The sequence below is a fragment of the Festucalex cinctus genome, chromosome 14 (genome assembly GCF_051991245.1).
Source record: "Festucalex cinctus isolate MCC-2025b chromosome 14, RoL_Fcin_1.0, whole genome shotgun sequence".
NCBI lineage: Eukaryota > Metazoa > Chordata > Actinopteri > Syngnathiformes > Syngnathidae > Festucalex > Festucalex cinctus.
In genome coordinates, this window is record NC_135424.1 from 18,048,882 (window position 1) to 18,067,943 (window position 19,062).

At 40.7% G+C, this 19,062-nt stretch overlaps 1 protein-coding gene across 16 annotated transcripts in view; it reads left to right on the forward strand.

Annotated features, from left to right (window-relative positions):
- dst (dystonin) overlaps window positions 1-19,062 on the forward strand; it is a 120,762-nt gene that overhangs the window by 66,590 nt on the left and 35,110 nt on the right. For 12 of the 16 annotated variants that reach the window (XM_077495468.1, XM_077495472.1, XM_077495469.1 and 9 more), the window contains 20 exons: window positions 735-861; window positions 1,533-1,583; window positions 1,833-2,068; window positions 2,518-2,647; window positions 2,902-3,101; window positions 3,724-4,222; window positions 4,602-6,070; window positions 12,672-12,833; window positions 12,960-13,130; window positions 13,389-13,555; window positions 14,985-15,144; window positions 15,315-15,641; window positions 15,790-15,874; window positions 15,951-16,192; window positions 16,909-17,115; window positions 17,215-17,334; window positions 17,409-17,516; window positions 17,596-17,814; window positions 17,893-18,096; window positions 18,431-18,656. In XM_077495468.1, coding sequence (XP_077351594.1) covers window positions 735-861; window positions 1,533-1,583; window positions 1,833-2,068; window positions 2,518-2,647; window positions 2,902-3,101; window positions 3,724-4,222; window positions 4,602-6,070; window positions 12,672-12,833; window positions 12,960-13,130; window positions 13,389-13,555; window positions 14,985-15,144; window positions 15,315-15,641; window positions 15,790-15,874; window positions 15,951-16,192; window positions 16,909-17,115; window positions 17,215-17,334; window positions 17,409-17,516; window positions 17,596-17,814; window positions 17,893-18,096; window positions 18,431-18,656 — 5,110 coding nt within the window. The remainder of the gene's footprint in view (window positions 1-734; window positions 862-1,532; window positions 1,584-1,832; window positions 2,069-2,517; window positions 2,648-2,901; window positions 3,102-3,723; window positions 4,223-4,601; window positions 6,071-12,671; window positions 12,834-12,959; window positions 13,131-13,388; window positions 13,556-14,984; window positions 15,145-15,314; window positions 15,642-15,789; window positions 15,875-15,950; window positions 16,193-16,908; window positions 17,116-17,214; window positions 17,335-17,408; window positions 17,517-17,595; window positions 17,815-17,892; window positions 18,097-18,430; window positions 18,657-19,062) is intronic. The other 4 variants (XM_077495480.1, XM_077495484.1, XM_077495483.1 and 1 more) reach the window with 2 other exon arrangements.

Consider the following 19,062-nt stretch of genomic DNA (forward strand, 5'->3'; position numbering starts at 1 on the left):
CTATTTGAAATGACATTGAATGGTGTGGAATGAACTGAACCTTATGAAGTTGGAATGGCTTGAAATGGTCAATATGTAGAAACTGGAGGTAAATGTGTAAATAGTTTGAATATCCAGCCTTTGAAATTTTGTGAGTGGGAATAATAAATACGATGGCTTAGTAGTGGAACGTTTGAATAAGTCAAGATTATTGAGTGGTGAGGGAATAATGTACAGTATGTTGGATGTCCTAATATTGGAATTTTTTGGGTGAAAATTGGGAATGTGCAAATTTTTGGCATAACAGGTCACTTCCTGCTGTTTATTTTGGGTTACTCCCAGGTCACTTCCTGTTGTTTGTGGGGCACTTCTGGCTTACATTCTTTTTATTTTGGGGCACTTCCCATACATTTTGGGACACTTCGGGGTCACTTCTTGTTCCATTTTGGGTCCTTCCTGTTGCTTTTGTGGTTTAGTGACAAAAATCAAAATTTCAGGAAAACTATGAATTTTTGGAATGAGAAAAATGCAAGCCCGGAAGGCGTAAATTTTTGGAACACGTTGAATTTGGAATGGTGAGGATCCATTAAAAATGTGGAAGCAGTAGCAGGATGAAAAAGTTCGAAAGTGTAGAATAACACGCCTCAGCCTTCACACACACAATAATGACAGATGGCATAGTGAAACCAACATTTTTTATTTCCAGCTGCCATTAATCCAACAGTACATATTTTGATTGTTGTACTTTTCCATAGGGATTACTGGAAGAATGGACATCTAAAGGCCCTGCTGTGCAGGATTTGAACAGCAGAGGATCTTCACTATGCAGTCGCCTTGCTATTCTCACATCTCCTGCTAAAGCTAAGATCCCTACCAAGACAGGTAAACCCACCAAACCCAGTCTGTATGGGGTGTGAATTGCCTAGTACCTGACGATTTGATCCGTATCACGATTCATAGGTCACGATTCGATTCGATACCGATTAATCCCGATGTGAATTTACAAGTCGATTGTTGCGATTTTTTTTTTACTCAAATTTAGAAAATACCATTCAGTAAACTTCTACATGTACACTGTAAGATTTGTATGAAAATGTATTATTTATTTATCTGAAACTTCAGTCTTATAACTGTAAGCCACTGTATTTAACAAACAGATTGTAACATTTTTCATGTTTGAACAGCGTTGAAATAAAATATAAAGGCTTAATGTTCTATTAATATAATATTCTTCCATGCTTAAGGTGTGAATCCTAACCCTAAGTAAGACGTTTTGTTGAATATTTTTCCATCAAAAATGGATGTTAAAAAATCGATTCGGCTGCCTATTGAATCGATTCGAGAATTGCGGGCTGTAGTATCCCGATATATTGCCATATCGATTTTTTTAACACCCCTAAATATGTATGTGTATATATATATATATATATATATATATATATTAAAAAAAAAAGGGATGTGGAATTTTGGTTTCTCTGCATGTTAATGTTGCATCGTTGCTAACTGGGAAATGCACCTTTGACTTAAGCTTTGTCTTCATGTCTCTGTATTAGCTCTTACTAATGGTGGTGGTCCAGTGAGCCATTCCTACCTAACCAATAAAGGTAATCAAGTGTGCATGAGGGTATTACAATGTGAATGCAAGTAACATTCCTGGGTTTGGCTGTGTTGTAGTACTAGATAAAGAACTGAAGTATTATTGAGGACATGCGATAATATAATATTCTCTCAAGTCGTAAAATTATGTCTGTCCCCACTACCCTCTAAACATACCAGTGTGTCAGTAATATGTGTTAACTTGCTAAATGCAGAAATCACAAGCTATTCATACCTAAATTGTGTTAATTCCTCAGAGCTGATGACAATTCAGCAAAATATGTCCTTCGTCAATGAGGGCTATTCCTGTCTGGGTGACACCCTGAAGAGTCGAGCAGCTGAGCTGAATGGATCCGTGCGGGAGCTGAAGGATGCCAGAAAGGAGACGGAAAACATGATGACGTGGCTGGAGGACATGAAAAAGACGACGGCTACTTGGAAGAACGGCGCCACAGAGAAAGATGCAGTGAAAACGCAACTAGAACAGCAGAAGGTGATGAGATGTTATAAAATACTCGCTTAGGTGCTCTTTATTAAAGCTATTTACAGAAAAAAATTCTTTGAAAATTGCTGCCAACTTGTCTTTAAATGCTGCAAAAAAAAGATGCAGCCATGGATTTTGCTGTTATCTTCTAAAGTTAATTTCAGATCCTTAAAGATTAGTGATGCGAAGGAGACTATTGCTTATTAATATCTTTAATCCAAATAAAACTGCAAGCCTATTTCTCAGAGGCTGAATTTAACGAGCATGAAATTACAAGGCATTGATTCAATAAAGAGCTCAGTCTGCTTAGGAGAAATAGGCCAGACAAAATGAGTATCTTAATTTCTCTTCCTCTGGGATAGTTACATTTAATGTGGATTATTTGTCACACATGCATGCATATATACGTACCGGTACATGTTTACAATTGTCTTTTATTTTTGTAATTAACTTTTTAGGTGTTTGAAGAGGACATGAAGCAGAAGAAAGAGCAGCTCCACAAGCTGAGGGAGAAGCTCATTGACTTGATTGAAACTCACCCAAACTCACAAGAAGCAGACAAATGGAAGCAGATGTTGGCAGAGATAGGTAAGCACCAGTTTTTTTTTTTTTTTTTTTTTTTTTTTTTTGTGGAATCCCATTAATATAGCTCAACTTTTACAATTCCATCTCTTGAGGCAGCAATTGACTCGTGACCTGACCAAAATGCACCCTGCCTGTCGTCGAATGTCACATCAGCTGCTTTATGAAATTAAATTAACACATTTATGTAGCCAAGTGCTGCACAGTGAGAGATGTGGACACTTCATGGAATGACGCTGACTCATGCTCTGCTGCTATAGATGCTGCTTGGGCAGATATCAGTGGCTCAGTGTTGGAGAGGAAGCAGCACCTGGAGCAGTCCAACAAGAATCTGGACATCGTCCAAAGCACTCAACTGCAGCTTGGTCAGTGGCTGTCAGAGAAGGAGCTGATGATGAGTGTCCTTGGACCGCTCTCAATTGACCCCAACATGCTGAAAATGCAGAAGCAACAAGTCCAGGTAAACACAGTTTATAGTATTGTATCAAAACTACACACTATTTGAAAATTAATATAAGATATAAAAAATATATTTAAAATTTTTTATGCGAAATTCTATATTTTTATAATACAAAATAATTATTCTAAAAATTATCCTTCATAATATTACAGTTACATTATTGTTCTTAATTTACAGCAGACTGAATTTTCATTTAAGTTGTAATGTGTAATGAGTAGGACTACAAATATTGTCTATTTTTTATTTGATAAAATGCAGTTTTATTCTTATACAATTGTGTTTTTTTTCCTCATGTCATTTGAACAACATACAGCTTTAAGCTGTTTTATCAGAGAAGGAGCCTGTTGTGTTCCTTGATTATAACGCTTGGTGGCAGTGTTACTCTGCAGATATTAGACATATAAGAGAAAGAGTGCGAGTTCTAAATAAGATGACTACTACTGAAGTGTAGGTTACGTCAGTGGTCTACTGATAGCCATTTAAGTCAGTAGATTTGTTTTTGTCTAAACTGACCATATTTCGTAAACTAGGTTGGCTGGGTTTTCAAAATGGACCTTGTGAACTATAAGAGTATTTCATAAAGTAAATACACCTGGACATGATTACGGTTTCTCTTGTTTAGATCCTCCAGAATGAATTCAAGAGCCGCAAGCCTCAGTTTGAGCAACTCAAGGAAGCTGCGTCTGCCATCTTAAACTCATCAGATAACCAGGACTCCTCAAATGGCAAGCTGGTGAGGGAGCAGCTCACTACTGTCACTGAGAAATGGCAAGGACTTATAGGGCAGCTGGATCAGCGAGACGGCCTCATTGACCAGGCTGTGGTGAAGACGGGAGAATTCCAAGAGCTGCTGAGAACTCTCAGCCAGTCCGCTGCTCAGCTGGAGGATCAGCTCGGCAGGCACCAGGCCAGCAGCACCCAGCCCGATGCGGTGAAGAAGCGGCTGGAGGATGTCCACAACATTTTAGTCCAACTGAGAAAGGAGAGGGGGAAGCTGAAGGAGGCGGAAACCATTCATGCGGAGCTCACAGCAATGGTGACTGAGGACTATCTCAAAGCTGACTTAGACAGGCAGCTGGAGGGTGTCAGCAAACCTCTCCGACAGCTGGAAGAGAGAGCAGGTTTGTTGTCTTTATTTTATGACAACAATGTGCCAAGACTAAGAGTTATGAAAAAGGAATTTCCTGGCTCCACCTAAAGCCAAATTAAACTTGGGAGGTTAAGTTATTTTTTTGTGGTAGGGAAACATGAATTTTTCTTCCAAGGATTTTCCACAAATTTATGTAAGAATCTGCTCATTGATTATTTAATGACAGTGATCAGCATTACTGAACTAACAAATGTGTAAAAATGAATGGGGAAAAAAAAGATTCTTTCAAAAGGTTTAAGATTTCTTATGTATCTAAAAATCCTGATTATAGTCTCATTTATCATGCATGTAACAAATGTTTAAGCCTTGTCAGTCTACCGTCTCTAAATCTTCTTTTTCTCATACTGCAGCTAAACAAATTGAGCAGCTGAACTCAACCTTCGCCAGTTCCCAGCAGTTTCATCAGACCTCCAAAGATTTCCAGTCATGGCTGGCTGAGAAGCTGCAGGACCAGTCGAAGCCTCAGGCCATCTCTGCCAAAGTGGATGTCCTTGAAAAAACTCTAGATGAGCACAGTAACCTGCAGGGGGTTCTCAGGGAACAAGAGGCCACTTACAGTATGATAGCAGGAGAAGGCGAGATGCTTCTGCAGAGCACTGATGGTGCAGAAAAGTTGGCACTGCAAGGTCAACTGTCTCTCCTCTCCTGTAACTGGCAGGAGGTGAAGAAGAGCTCTGAAGCACAGGCTGATAAACTTAAGGCTGCCTTGCAGAGAGCTCAGAAGTTTGAGGAGCACGTTGAGAAGCTCAACACTTGGGTGAAGGAGTGTGAAACCAAAGCGGGTCAAGTCAAACTCACCGTTGAGCCTGTTTCTGTAGAGAATGCCGTAGCTCAAGTGAAAGCTCTTCAGAAGGACGTGGATAAGAACAGAGGGATGGTGGAACAGGTGAACACTGCCGCAGTGAGCCTTCTGGAGGTGGCTGACACCGACACGGAAGGAGTTAAAAAAGAGGCGGCCGGCATTTCAAAAAAAGTGGACATCATATTGGAAGGTCTTCAGAACAAAAGAGAATCATTGGAAAAGATCTCACATGCAGTTAAAGAATTTAATGAAGGCTCCAAAGAGGCCAAGGCTCATCTTGACGGAGCTAAGAAGCTCCTGGATGCGTATGAATCCCAGGGAGTGCAGGCCTACAGCAATAAGAACTTGACCAACATGAAAGCCCAACAAAAAAGCCTGGAAGGTGTGCAAAACCAAGTAGAACACCTTACGAGCTTGGCAAAAAGTCTTGTAGTTGATCTCCCAGATGTTGATGGAGTGACAGACTTATTACTGCAAGCTGACAGCATAGAAAAGGACTACAGCACCCTAAGCAAGAAGTTAGAGCAGACATGCCAGGTCCTGGAAGGCAAATTGCAGGGCATTGGGCAGTTCCAAAACAGCATCCGGGAGATGTTCACCCGCTTCACAGACCTGGACGATGAGTTGGACAGCATGCCTCCGGTGGATCTGGACTTGGTTGTTCTTAAGCAGCAGCAAGAGAACATCGAGAGCTTTGTAGCACAGCTGCAAGAGCTGATGGTCAACACAGCCAACGCAGGCGATGGCTGTAAGAGGATGCTCGAAACGGACTCCTCGCCTGACCTTTTGGGCCTGAAGAGAGACCTGGATGCACTGAGCAAGCAATGCGGCAAGCTGATGGACAGAGCCAAAGGTAGAGAGAGGCTGGTGCAGAGTACTCTGGTCAAGCTGGAGGAACTCTGTGGAAAACTCCACCACGTGGAAGATGGACTCTGTAGAGCTGTGGACAAGGAAGCGTCCCAAGGAGCGGTCGGCATGGAGACAGACATCATCAATCAACAACTGGAGGCCTTTAAGGTGCGTGCTCCAATATTTATCTTGTTCAATAAATCTGATCACAAACTGTTGGTCACCATGGCAACTACATTTTAGCATACATAACTTTGTACTAACTCCAGATTGCACCAAACTTCTAAATGATTGCAATTTTAAAATCCTCGTTGAATTCCCTTTCCTACAACACCTGTTTTGTAAAGATTGACCCAGTAGTTCCTGATATGAGTTTACATGGAGGTGGCCACGCCTCTTTTACGGAAAAGGTCCAAATTTGGCGGGTCGTAGCGCCAATTTACCTAAAATGTTGAATTTAATGTTGTTTTTTTGTTTGTTTTTGAGAGCTCAGTGTTACTCATTCCGCAGCCTTCTGAATCATCATATCATCATCACTCTTTTTTTTTTGTGCGTGTGCATTTAAAAAAAATCCCAAACCCTTCACCTTAACTGGACGTGAAGTTGTCAGGAGACCAGATGAAGGACCAAAGGAAAGAAAGATGATACAAAGCATCAACCATACACAACCTACCATCCACATTTACAAAACCAGAATCATTCACCCACCCCAGAAACGTCTAAATTCCAACAGATTAGGGAGACCTCAAGAGAAGGATAGATCAAGGAGTGTCCACAAACATGTCCTACTTAGTGTTGTGCCATCACTATCAACAAGTACACTGAGTTTCATTCAAATCTGAATATTTTTTGGCATGGAACATATTGTATAGGTGGGGTGCATTTATTTAAGTGTTCACATATTGTTGTCTGACGCAAATCAAGAATCAAGCCAGTCACAGTTTCATAGTGCTAAAATATGCAGATCATTTCCACAGCACCGCCTCACAATGGAGCACATAACCAGCAGGCTTCATTCGAACCCTCTCAGTACAAAAGCGACAATTCTCTGGAGAGTTTGTGCTCGTCAGAGGCATCTGCTCTTAACAAAGGGGCCATTGCTTTAGGCGGTAGGTAGACTTTGGGATGCAGCCAGGTGGTTGCCAGCAGGGTGTCATTTTAGTCGTGGATGATGGATGGATATGGGCGTCCATTATTTGTATTGGAGTCAAGTCTTTTGATTAAAACCAGTAGATTCTTAACTCTTTGACCGCCAAAAAACGTTTAATAACGATTAGTAAAATCACGATGTATGCCGCCATAAATGTTAAATGATGTCAACTTCCTTTTTTTTTTATTTTTATTTTTTTTATCACCGTCTAAATGCAGCATGCGCTGCCTGGTCAATGAGTTGTGAAATCAAAAACACTCAATATCTATGGCCAGCAGATGGCAGCATTGTATCTCTTTTAAATGGGCTCGTTGCATATGAAATTACAATGAAACATGATGAAATTGAACGTGTTCAAGGATGATGTAAATGATCAAAACCTTTGTCATATTAAAGTTTTTTATGATAATGTGTGGCAGTAAAAGAGTTAAAGATCAGTTTTCCTGAAGGTAATATGGAGGCAGTCTCCTTTTGGCGCTATTGCTTTCATTCTTTAGAGAAGACGCTCACTAAGATGTTTGAGTGTGTCATTGGGAATTTCAAGTCCATTTATTCAGGCCAACATCTGTGAGGTCATATGTTACTGGTGTTGGGACCCGAGAGGGGGCCTAATAGGTCACTAACTCTTCCACACCAAACTAATCCAGTCTTGATTTATGCACACAACAATGTTAGATCAGAAAATTGGCTTCCCCAAACAGTTCATACAAAGTGTTCTTCTAACCAACAAAGTGTGCATGTTATAAGATTTTAGCAATATATACATTATACAATAGCACAAATGGAGATGTTCACAACTGTCCCAAAGCCTACAGAAACTTTTATTGTATAAATGAATGATGGCTATAACTTTAAACATGTCATCCTTATAAACACAGCCATATATTGATGATGTTATCTTGAAGGTCTGTTTAATTCTTCCTCCACGCTGGATGTCGTCATTGTTATCAGAAAGGGATAAAATAGTAGCTATTAACAAAGTTTTGACACAAATATTTTAAAAGCCTATGAATTCCTTTGGAGTTTTCCAAACGAGGATTAGCCTACATTTACAACTGTAATATGATAAACACTTGGGATCATTTCAGGTATTAAATAGCATTACAGTAAAACAATGTAAACAGATGTGTTTTGGTGCAGTGACACAGATGTGTCTGTGCAAAGATGTAGGTCAAAGTATTGTTTTGTTTCCGTTTTTTTTTTTTTTAAGGGGGGGGGGGGGGTACAAAGGGGGTGCCACCGTGTCACAGGCAACCCTCCATTTGAGTTGTGGATATTCTAATAGGATGGGGGCGTCATGCTGAGTAGGAGGAGATGTTTTCAACCCTCTTTGTCTTGGGAATCAGCTGGGAATTAGTGGGAAAACCCCCTCTGTATTCATTTATGTCAAAGGATTGTCAAAAGTAGCAAATCAGACTTTCTTTGCAATAGCTTTAATGTTTTCCAAAACACGATCCAATGGCACCATACTCTGATTTGTAGCCTGTGAGTAAGGTTTGTGTTAGTGATTTAAGTGAGAGAAGGATAAACACAGAAGGACTGCTCTTGGGTTTCTGTCTTTCATGGGATCTGACCATTTTAGGTCAGGTTTTGAAAGAGATATGCCTGACGTAAGCTCAAGAAGCTTGCCTGTGGAAGGTGCAGAACGGAATGGACTGTATCTGGATGTACTGTATGGGATCATTGGCAGTTGAGTGACTAAAAGGTGTTGGAGGTTATAGCGTGGGTGACTCGTGCTCTTCAGACATTACATCAGAGTCTGTTTTCATTTAAAATGGAATTTCTATCTTCTGAGTCAATGGACGTAATCCATGTTAGAGTTTATGGTTAAAACAATGGTGATTACTCACCACCACACAGCAATGACACATTGAAGCAGAAGTATGGAATAATTGATAAAGAGGTGTGGCCTGGTATCAGGCACCGAAATTAGTTCACTACCTGTGATTACCATGACAATGGCTGAGATGCTGTTCTCCTGTTCTATTACTGCAACAGACTAACTTTTGAAAATGCTTATGTTTTTGTTCCCCAAAGACAAATAATGCCCCATCAAGATCATGGCAATGACTTTTTAATCATTGTCTAGAAGAAACAAATTATACCAAAGCTGATATTATTTTTCTTAATTATGTTAACTGAAAAGAGTGTTACTAGAAGGGACTGTTGGCCAAGCAAAACATATAACGGAATAAAATAAATTCTGTATCAATATATATATAATTTTTTAAATACTTTTTAGATTTCTGCAAAACATTTTATAATGTGAAAAATAAACATATTGTCTTGGTTTGGTTCCTAATGGCCATTCTGGCTCTGTCTTTGTTTATTTGGAGGTTGATTAATGGTCCTACTGAGGAAAATTTTGCCCCCAAAAAAGTATTTTACAGCAAAAGCTTTTTGGTCTTGCTGAAATAAAATGGAGTCTTTACAAGTACAAGTACTTATATAGAAAAGATGAACGCAAAAAAATGACCTGCATAAAAAAAAAGAAAAAAAAAAAAGGCTCTCAGTCAAAAGACATTTTTCTTTTTTTTTAGTCGCTGGTAATTCATCTCTGCCAACATCTTTTTTCCGTCTCCGCTCATGCATGACCAGCGGGACAAAGAAGTTGGGATTGTTTGCTCCTAGTCGTTCTGCAGTGCTGAAAATTGAGGAAGCCAAAGTAAATTCCTGTCATCATTTGCTTGATATCCTCCTGCCGCCCCACTGTTCCCTACCCAGGCCACCAGACCAAAAAAAGACCATTCTTGCACTTGGCATGGCAGCCGGTGTTAAATTACCTGCGACCTGTGCCTCTCTCAGCATTCCACAGTAATTAAGACTATCTGCAGGGTTCAACACAACCGTCCGGTGGAAAAAAAGAGAATGAAAAAAAAAAGATTATATATACTATGAGATCATTTCACCCCCGGGTCAATCTGAAAGAAAACAAAAAAGAAAAAAAAGAAAAAGTGATTATGTCAGGATGTAAAAGATGACTTACAAGTGAAGTCATAAGGCGCATGCAGACAAAAAAGGGGAGTTAGAAAGGGGGGGTTTGCATTGACCAATCAGCATTTGCCGGTGCAGTTCCAAGCACAAATGGAGTTGTGGCAGATGTTGTGTGAATAATGAGCGGGGGCGGGGCATGCAAGCCTCTGCCAGGAGGTTGTCTGTCATTGCGAGCAGAGTGGCGAGGGAGAAAGGGCAGGCTGGTTTGTTTATCCTTCGAGTACCAGCGCACTTTGGAATAAAGCCGCACCTTTTCCGAGAGCCTGTCTGGATTCATGTGCGGATATTTCACCTTGCACCTTTGGAAGTTTCAGGATGGATGCTGTCAAGATTTCAAGGGAAACGGATGCAGTTTGAACCAGAAGGAATGGGATTAACTTTTGTCAATGGAAAGGAGGAGAAGCTTATATGGAGAGAATGAATATAATTTATATAAATTCTCTTTTATATCTGTGCTCCATTATTTATGAGATGCTGTTTTTACTATTTTAAAAGCATAAGAAATATTTATTTATTTGGGATTCAAAGCAGAAAACTAATTTGCACATTGTTTTTAAGAATATACACGCACAAGATTAGTTCTTTTTGTCTATGTAGACAATAGAGTGTATGTTTTGGCATGGGGAAACCGCTGAGCCGACCAGATTGCCTCAGACAAAACCCGTCCTGCGTGGGGAAGGGGGAGGAGGAGGACCTGAACATTGATGACTGTTATGTGCCTCAGAGGTCCATTTATGACACGGTGCGGCTCAATGAGCAGATAGACTCCAGCTCTAAGGGTAGCCTCACATCCCGCCACTTTGCGGGTACCTTACCTTACACCCACCGCACTCTTGACTTCAGCAGCCTCTGTGGTAATGGAGTCCTCTCCACCTCCAGTTCATTTGAGCTCCGGACCCGTAAACCCGCCACGCTGGACGAACGGGCCGTCTTTGATGGACTCAAACTCAACGGGAATATCATCAGAGCGACGGATACGGTGTTGCCAAAGTCCCGTCCTCAGACTGGAGAGAAGCAACCTCAATATCGGCGTTCATGGAGAACATTTGCCCCTCCAAATCTTGGCGAATATGCCAACCGCAGTGGAATTTTGTGTTCCGGGAGTGCGGAGAGACCAGGATTGATCGGCGGAAGAAGAGGACAGAGTGTGACCAGCTCTCTGACATCCGAAGAAGACTCTGGGCTGTATAGTCCTACTGCGGAGAGGGAACGTCACGCTCAACGATCCCACAGGAGGCCTACAGGCGCTGGCACAAGGAGCCTCTCTTCTTCAGAAGCCATGCACTTGTCTGGGGACTTGAAAAGACTTCGGTCCCTGAGCTCAGGACAAGATGAGTTCCCTTTCACGCCTACTCGGGATAACCATTCCCTTTACCAAAGTGGTTGCCTGGTTCAAGAGCCACAACAGGTGCAATCTGACATGGTAAACTTGAACGAAAAGGATATTCTAAATAACGGCGTTCACAAGCACTCCATTAGGAGATCATCTTCAGGATCAGCCTTTAGGACTCTTAATGAATCCTCTGGGTGGTATTCTAAGACATTAACAGACTATGAAGAGTTATCCACCGCTGAGCTCTTAGATAGTGAAGACAGTGAGCTTGTCAGCGTGCTGGTGACGCAGCCCGAGACTTACGGAAACTCTGTAACTCTCCCCATTGAAAGCCGTCAGCAAACCAAACCACGTACTGTGCAACAAGTGGCGTCCCAATACAATATGGAAGAGCTGGAAGAATTCCTGCAGTCAGTGGAGGACTGTCTGCCCAAAGATTTACATGCATTCCAACATGCAAAAGAGATTGAGGCATTACTGAATACCATTTGCCCAGAAGTGGTCTGTAAAACTTCCACGCCACAGGTGCCCAAAAATAGCTTCTTCATTCATTCTGAGATCATCCTCATTAGTTGGTCTAGAGCATGTCATGCTGGATGATATGGATCTTCAGATGAGTTGCGGTTGGCTCTGTGCCGTACATATCTGATTACATGATGAGTGAATTAAGTTTTGCCTGGAAGTCTGTCTGTCTGTGTGATTATACCCAGCTGCTTCACACTGTAAAATTGGCTCCACTGGTTTAACAGAGCATTAAGAGAGCTGTTTATTTGAGTTGGACTCAACACTAAACCTGGCCATGTCGTAGGAGTTGTGCGTCAGGATCTGGAAGAACTCACTGTCATGGCAATTGTTGAGATCGTAATCAAGCTAATATTATTTATTGTGTCGGTTTTATGATTGGGTTAAGAGAACTGGTGAGAGTAACAATGGGCTTTGCAAACTCGAAAAATTAAAGGAGACCTAATTCTTACATTGTTCCTTATAGAAGTTAAGACAATTTTCCAAATAGAAAACAAATATTTTATGAGGATTTCTGCATTAGACATTAGCACCAGCATTATTTTGAACTTGCCACACAAAGGTTTTTAATGCAACTCCTTCATTAGTGTGCCATTCCAGTAATTTTGTCTGGACTCAGAATGGTAGGACTAAATTGCATGCATTTTTATCGAATGCTATGTTATTTAATTGCACCATGTACCAATATAAGTGGCTCTTGGGGTTCCCGCTATGCCATAACCACCAGTTCTGTGCACTCCCTTGAGTCCATTGTTTGCTTTTGATTGTAGGCTTTCCAGAAGGAAGACATCGACCCATTGCAGGCACAACTCCAAGACATCAACTTGATCAGTCAGGGCCTGATCCAGAACGCTGCCAGAGGCACCAACACAAAGAAGCTCGAGGATGACCTGGAGAAGGTTAACACAAAGTGGAACACACTTCATAAAAAGGTATGTGATTTTTTTTGGCAAGTGAAAATGAGTAGTAAGAATGCATTTCTGTCTGGTGCTATCCAGGGGACAATTTTAAACTGGCTTCATAGCAGTTGTCATCTATTTTTACATTGTCATCCACAGATTGCTGAGCGCTCAGCCCAGCTGCATGAAGCCCTGTTGCATTGTGGAAGGTTCCATGATGCTCTGGACTCTCTGTTCAGCTGGTTGACTGACACAGAAGAGCTCATGGCCAATCAGAAGCCGCCTTCTGCAGAGTTTAAAGTGGTCAAGGCACAGATACAAGAGCAGAAAGTAAGCACGCATTATGTGCACTCAGTGACACTTTCAGTCCATAAAACATCATCCTGTTTCCAACATTACGGCTTGACAATTCATCTTCTTTAAATGACTTTCATTGTTAAACTTAATTGCGGTTCGTAAAGTTTTTTAAGGATGTAATGGAGGCATAATACGTGCCTGTGATTGACTGCTTTCCACCATGAAGAAACGACTGCGCTCTGAGCATTTTAATGATGCCCAATAAGTCTTCTCCTTTGTTCATTTTGGCAGCTCCTACAGAGACTGTTGGATGACCGTAAGCCCACAGTGCAGCTGATAAAAAACGAAGGGGGGAAGGTTGCAGAACTGGCTGAATCTATGGACAAGGAAAAGGTTGCAAAAGAGATGCAATCCCTTGGGCAGAGGTGGGACACTCTGCTCAAGAAAGCTGAGAACAGGTTGGTGTGCGTGCTCTTGTGTCAATTCACTGCGGAAATACACAAAGTGGAAAACTTTTCAACATTAAGATTGAAGGTTAGCCTGGTTTGAAATGTAACAACATTGTTTTCTACTAATGCTGAAACTCATTAAATGTTGGTGCTGTTCCAGCAATTCTGTTATTCAATTACTGACAGACTGATAAAAGTGTCCACATCAATATAATGTTGAATCAACATCTATTAAATTGATCCGAACACGATAAAATATTTAATTCTTTATTATTTAAATGCTTAGTTGATTTTAACTCATTCCCTCCCAGCCATTTTCACTGAAGCAACCCCCTTCGCTCCCGGCTGTTTTACTAGATTTTGACTGATTTTGCAAGCTCCAGAGAATATTGAGTTGTATTGCTATAAAAACATGGAACCTACCAAAAGTAAGATTAGAGTCTCTTCATTCATCATGAAAAAAAAGTATATTTCTATCTGTTTCCATTTGCAGCAATTTGGATTAGAATATAGATAAGTTTCATAATTATTCACAAATCTATTTAAAACTGTAGGGAAAACAGCTTGTTGCAACATGGCCCTGGTTGATCTCTTATAGTCTACTGCCAATTGCTGGTCATTTTTGTAATAACTACCATTGATTCAACCGTTCTCTTCAGTTCAGAGGATGCATCGAAGCCTTCTGTATGCTCTAGAATAAAAAACAAAAAACATAAAACATTTAAATACGTCTTTGGGACACTGTTAATATTTAAATTATAACGGATTTATACGTTTTTGGGAGCAAATGAGTTAACACATTTTCATAAAATTTGAACAAAAATTTTCAGCTTGCCCAAAAAATATATATGCCCACTACACTTACAGGTACTTGATACTGTCAAAAAGGTTTTGCATATTATGTTTTGTTTCTAATAAAGTAGCTGCAGTATTGTGGCTAGCCCATCTACCAAATCATCTCTCCAATAAACCATGAATTGCGCAAAAATTACTGAGCGTTCGTTCACTCCACAATTTAGCACACTTTATTCAAATACAATAATTAATGTTCTCACATACATTTACTGAATCTGAGAGTTATTCGATTGTTATTCTGTCAGAAAATATGAATGGTCAACAAAGAGTTTTCTATAATAATTGCGACTCCCCACCCCTTTAATCCGGGTCACAACACCACATTAAAAAATTCTGGCTGAACTTTAACCCGATTCTTTTATTTTTACTGCTCGTAACATCATGGTATCATACACAACTCTAACTATCAGAAGAGTGTATATTCTCTGTTGAGCTCTTTAGTGAATGCCTAGTAAGGGTGCAGATAGATAGGAAGATGCAGAGACTTACGTGCCAAATTGCCGAATAAAACACCCCATTTAGCTAAATGAGAGGAGATATTGATCAATATTTGTACTGATATTGTTTCTCCTGTATCTTTCAGGCAAAAGCAACTGCAGAGCATTTTGGTGGTCACTCAGCAGTTCCACGAGACCCTGGAGCCTCTGAGCGAATGGCTTGCCGTCACAGAGAAGCGCCTCTCCAACTCAGAACCGGTCGGTACAGAAACGTCAAAGCTGGAGGATCAGATCTCCCATCATAAGGTATACCATGTCAAGGTCACCAGTGCAACACCCTTTTAAGTTTTCCATCCATCCTGTTTTTTGTTACATTTTTTTTTACTTTTCATTTGTTCCATTTCCATTCAATTTCAGTTGGTTTTCTGTTTGTCTTTTCTGTTGGTGTCGCATTCTTTCCCACCCGCTGCGCTCAGGCCATAGAAGAGGAGATTTTGAATTACAGCCAAGACCTGTTTCACGCTGTCAGTCTGGGTCAGACGCTCAAAGCCGTGAGCTCTGTTGACGACAAGGACTTTGTTCAGTCCAAGCTGGACGCCACGCAGGCCGCGTACATCGAGCTGCAGGAGCGCTGCAGGAGGAAAGCCGACTTGCTGCAGCAGGCCCTGGCCAACGCCCAGCTCTTTGGAGAAGACGAGGTGGCGCTCATGAACTGGCTCAGCGAGGCACACGAACGATTGAGTGAAGTGTCCGTGGAGGACTACCTAGTAGACACACTTGAAAAGCAGATGGCAGAGCAACTGGTACACGCTCCTTCTCGGGCCCGGCATCCTTTTGTCTTTTTTTGTACATTCAATCATGTCTCAGTTGGTTTTGAGTGTTGTTTTTTTATGTTTTATCTACAAGGACAATATTTCTCGTCTTTTGTCTAAGGTTGTAATTTTCATTTAGGCTCTACAAAGTGATATTGAATTGCGGAAGAAGAATGTTGATCAAGCCCTCTTCAATGGGATGGAACTGTTGAAGCAAACAACTGGTACTATTGTCGACTAACAAGACTCATTCACTGTTTTGACCTATAATAATACAAATACATGGTTCTCAACTTACAGGTGACGAGGTTGTTGTTATCCAAGGAAAATTGGATGGAATAAAAACAAAGTATGCGGAGATCGCCTCCATGAGTGAAAATGTTTTGAACACACTGGAGCGTGTTTTGAGTCTCTCCACAAAGCTGCACCATGCGCATGAGGATCTGAGCTCCTGGCTGGTGAAGGCAGAGGCTCAGGTCTGTTCTTTTGTCGATCAGGAGCCAATCGGTGAGCAGATCACTCAAGCCCGAAATATTCAAAAGGTAAGACAGTGGTACATTTAGTAAATATCCAGAAAATCTATGGGATGATTAACTGGGGGTAGTATTTAACTCATTCACTCGCAGCTATTTTTACTGAAGCAAACCCCTTCACTCCTGGTTGTTTTACTGGATTTTGACTGATTTTACAAGGCCCCAGAATATTGTGTTCTATTGCTATAAAAACATGGAACCTTCCATAAGAAAGATTAGCATCTCTTCCTGTCATCAGGAAAAAAGTATATACTTGTATCGTTTTCCGTTTGCAGTAATTAGCATTAGAATATAGCTAAGTTTCATCAATATTCACATTCCTGGTGAAAACACTGTCAAAAAGAGCTTGTTGCAGCATGGCCCTGGCTGATCCCTTCCAGTCTCCTGCCATCTGCTAATCGTTTTTTTTTTTGTAAGAACTACCAATGATTTAAGCCACCTCGTCATGTCAGAAGCTGCATCAAAGCCTTCAGTATGTTCTTGCATTAAAAAAAAACCAAAAAAACAAAACCTGTATAAATACGTTTTTGGGAGTGAAGGTCAAAGTATTTAAAACGTGTTTACACGTTTATGGGTTTGAATGAGTTTTAATACTGTGCACTTTTCAAAATAATGAATGAACAATGAGAGCTTTACTGTTTTATTTGTTGTTAACAATTTTATGTTAAATGGAGTAAATGGTGACACAGCAGTTTTTACTCATGCTGATAAAACTTCTTTTCCAGACCTTGCTAAAAGAGACCAAAGACAAAAAAGCTGCAGTGGACAAGCTGAATGAATTAAGCACTTCCCTCCTGGATCTCATTCCCTGGCACACCCGAGAAGGTCTTGACAAGCTGGTGACGGAGGACAATGAGCGGTACAGAGCTGTCTGTGACAGCGTCACTCAGCAGGTCGACCGGATCAACGCTGACATTCTCAAGTCACAGCAGGTGAGCCAGAATGAATGGAGTGATTTTTCCTCATCTTGCGTTTTTCCCATTTAGTCCTTTCCTGAAGTATTTTTTTTTGTTTTTTCCTTTTTTGCCTAGTTTGAAGAAGCCGCAGATTCTGAACTGGCATGGCTTACGGATGCTGAGAGTAAGCTACTGTCAATGGGGGAGATCAAACTGGGGCCTGACCAAACTGCAGCCCAGCTCCAAGCGCACAAGGTCAGTCTTTCTTCATCTGTTAAGTGTGTGGTTTGCGCAACATTTAACCAAACTGGCTTATGTGTGTTTTCCAGGTCTTCTCTATGGATATCATGAGGCATAAAGACTCTGTGGATGCAATTGTGAAAACTGGAAAAGCAATCATGAGCAGCAAAAAGCCAGAGGAAAAGGAATTATTAAAGGTGAAAACTAAAAATCAGTGTGATTTATTGGTTTGTCTGCTGTCTACTACATCTATTACGATCTCTTGTCTCATGTCAGGCCAAGACCCAAACTCTCGTGGAGAAGTACGGTGCGGTGAGTCATCTGAACTCGGAGCGCTGTCTGCAGCTGGAAAGAGCCCAGTCTCTGGGAAGCCAGTTTTGGGAAACCTACGAAGAGTTGTCACCATGGCTTCAGGAAACCCTGAAGACCTTCAACCAGTTGCCTCCGCCCGCCATCGAGTACGACACGCTTAGGCAGCAACAAGAGGAACTCCGGGTAAGACGGCACAATCAGCATCTTCATTCAAAAGCTTTTCAAGTTGTTTAAAAAAATGTACCGGTATGACCCCTAAAGCAAATGCGAGAGCTGATTGCCGAGCACAAACCACATATTGACAAGATGAATAAGACGGGACCTCAGTTACTGGAACTGAGCCCAGAGGAAGGGCTGCCCATCAGGGAGAAGTACACAACATCCGAGCAGCTTTACACCAAACTGAAAGCTGATGTCAAACAGAGAGCTGCCGAGCTGGATGAGGCCATCTCTAAATCTACTCAGGTCAATAGACATTTATTTATTTGATATTTTTATTCTGCTCATTTATTTGAGTGGATATTTATTATATATATTTCAATGTTATTTCATGAATATGCCAAGTCTAACCATTATGAGAAAAATGTCATTCTGTTTTAAAAGTTAAGACTTTTTTTTATTTTTTTTTTTATTTTTTTATTTTTATTTTTTTATTTTTTTTTACTTTTACTGAGTGGTTATATACTCTACTATATGTATTATTGCATTGGTTAGTCTACCGCTGAAGATTTACAGTAAAATGTTTGCTATTGTAGTTGCAATAGTGACTGAAATGTCCCCTTCTGTCATTCCACACCAGTTCCATGATAAAATCGACCCCATGCTGGAGTCCCTGGAGCGGATTGCCGAGCGCCTGCGACAGCCTCCCTCCATTTCGGTGGAGGTGGACAAAATCAAGGAGCAGATAACAGAGAATAAATGTGTCAGCGTGGACTTGGAGAAACTGCAGCCTTCCTATGAGACCCTCAAGCAGAGAGGCGAAGAGATGATTGCACGGTCAGAAGACAGAGAATTATCTGCCAAAGGTATCAAATCAATGTGTACACATAGATGTCATTTCATATATTTTCAAATAATAATTCATATATATATAATATATATTAGCGGTGTCAAAAGTAGTGTATTAATTTTGAGTGAATTTAGAACTCCTTTAACGCCACTATTTTATTTTTAAAGCACAATTAACTTGGAAAGCCCGTACTGACGGAATTCTAGACGCAAAGCAGCAGACACGTCCACATCAAAATTTAGCAGTTTAAACTTGAATAATAATGCATATATTTGTGGAGACTAGGGTCAAGTTATAATTTTACATTTAAAAAAAAATGCAGAATTCCACAAGGTTCTTAATATGGAAAAGAAAAATACATTGAGCTGTCATGGTCTTAAAAAATGAAATTATACAAAATTATCTATTGGCAGAAAAAATAC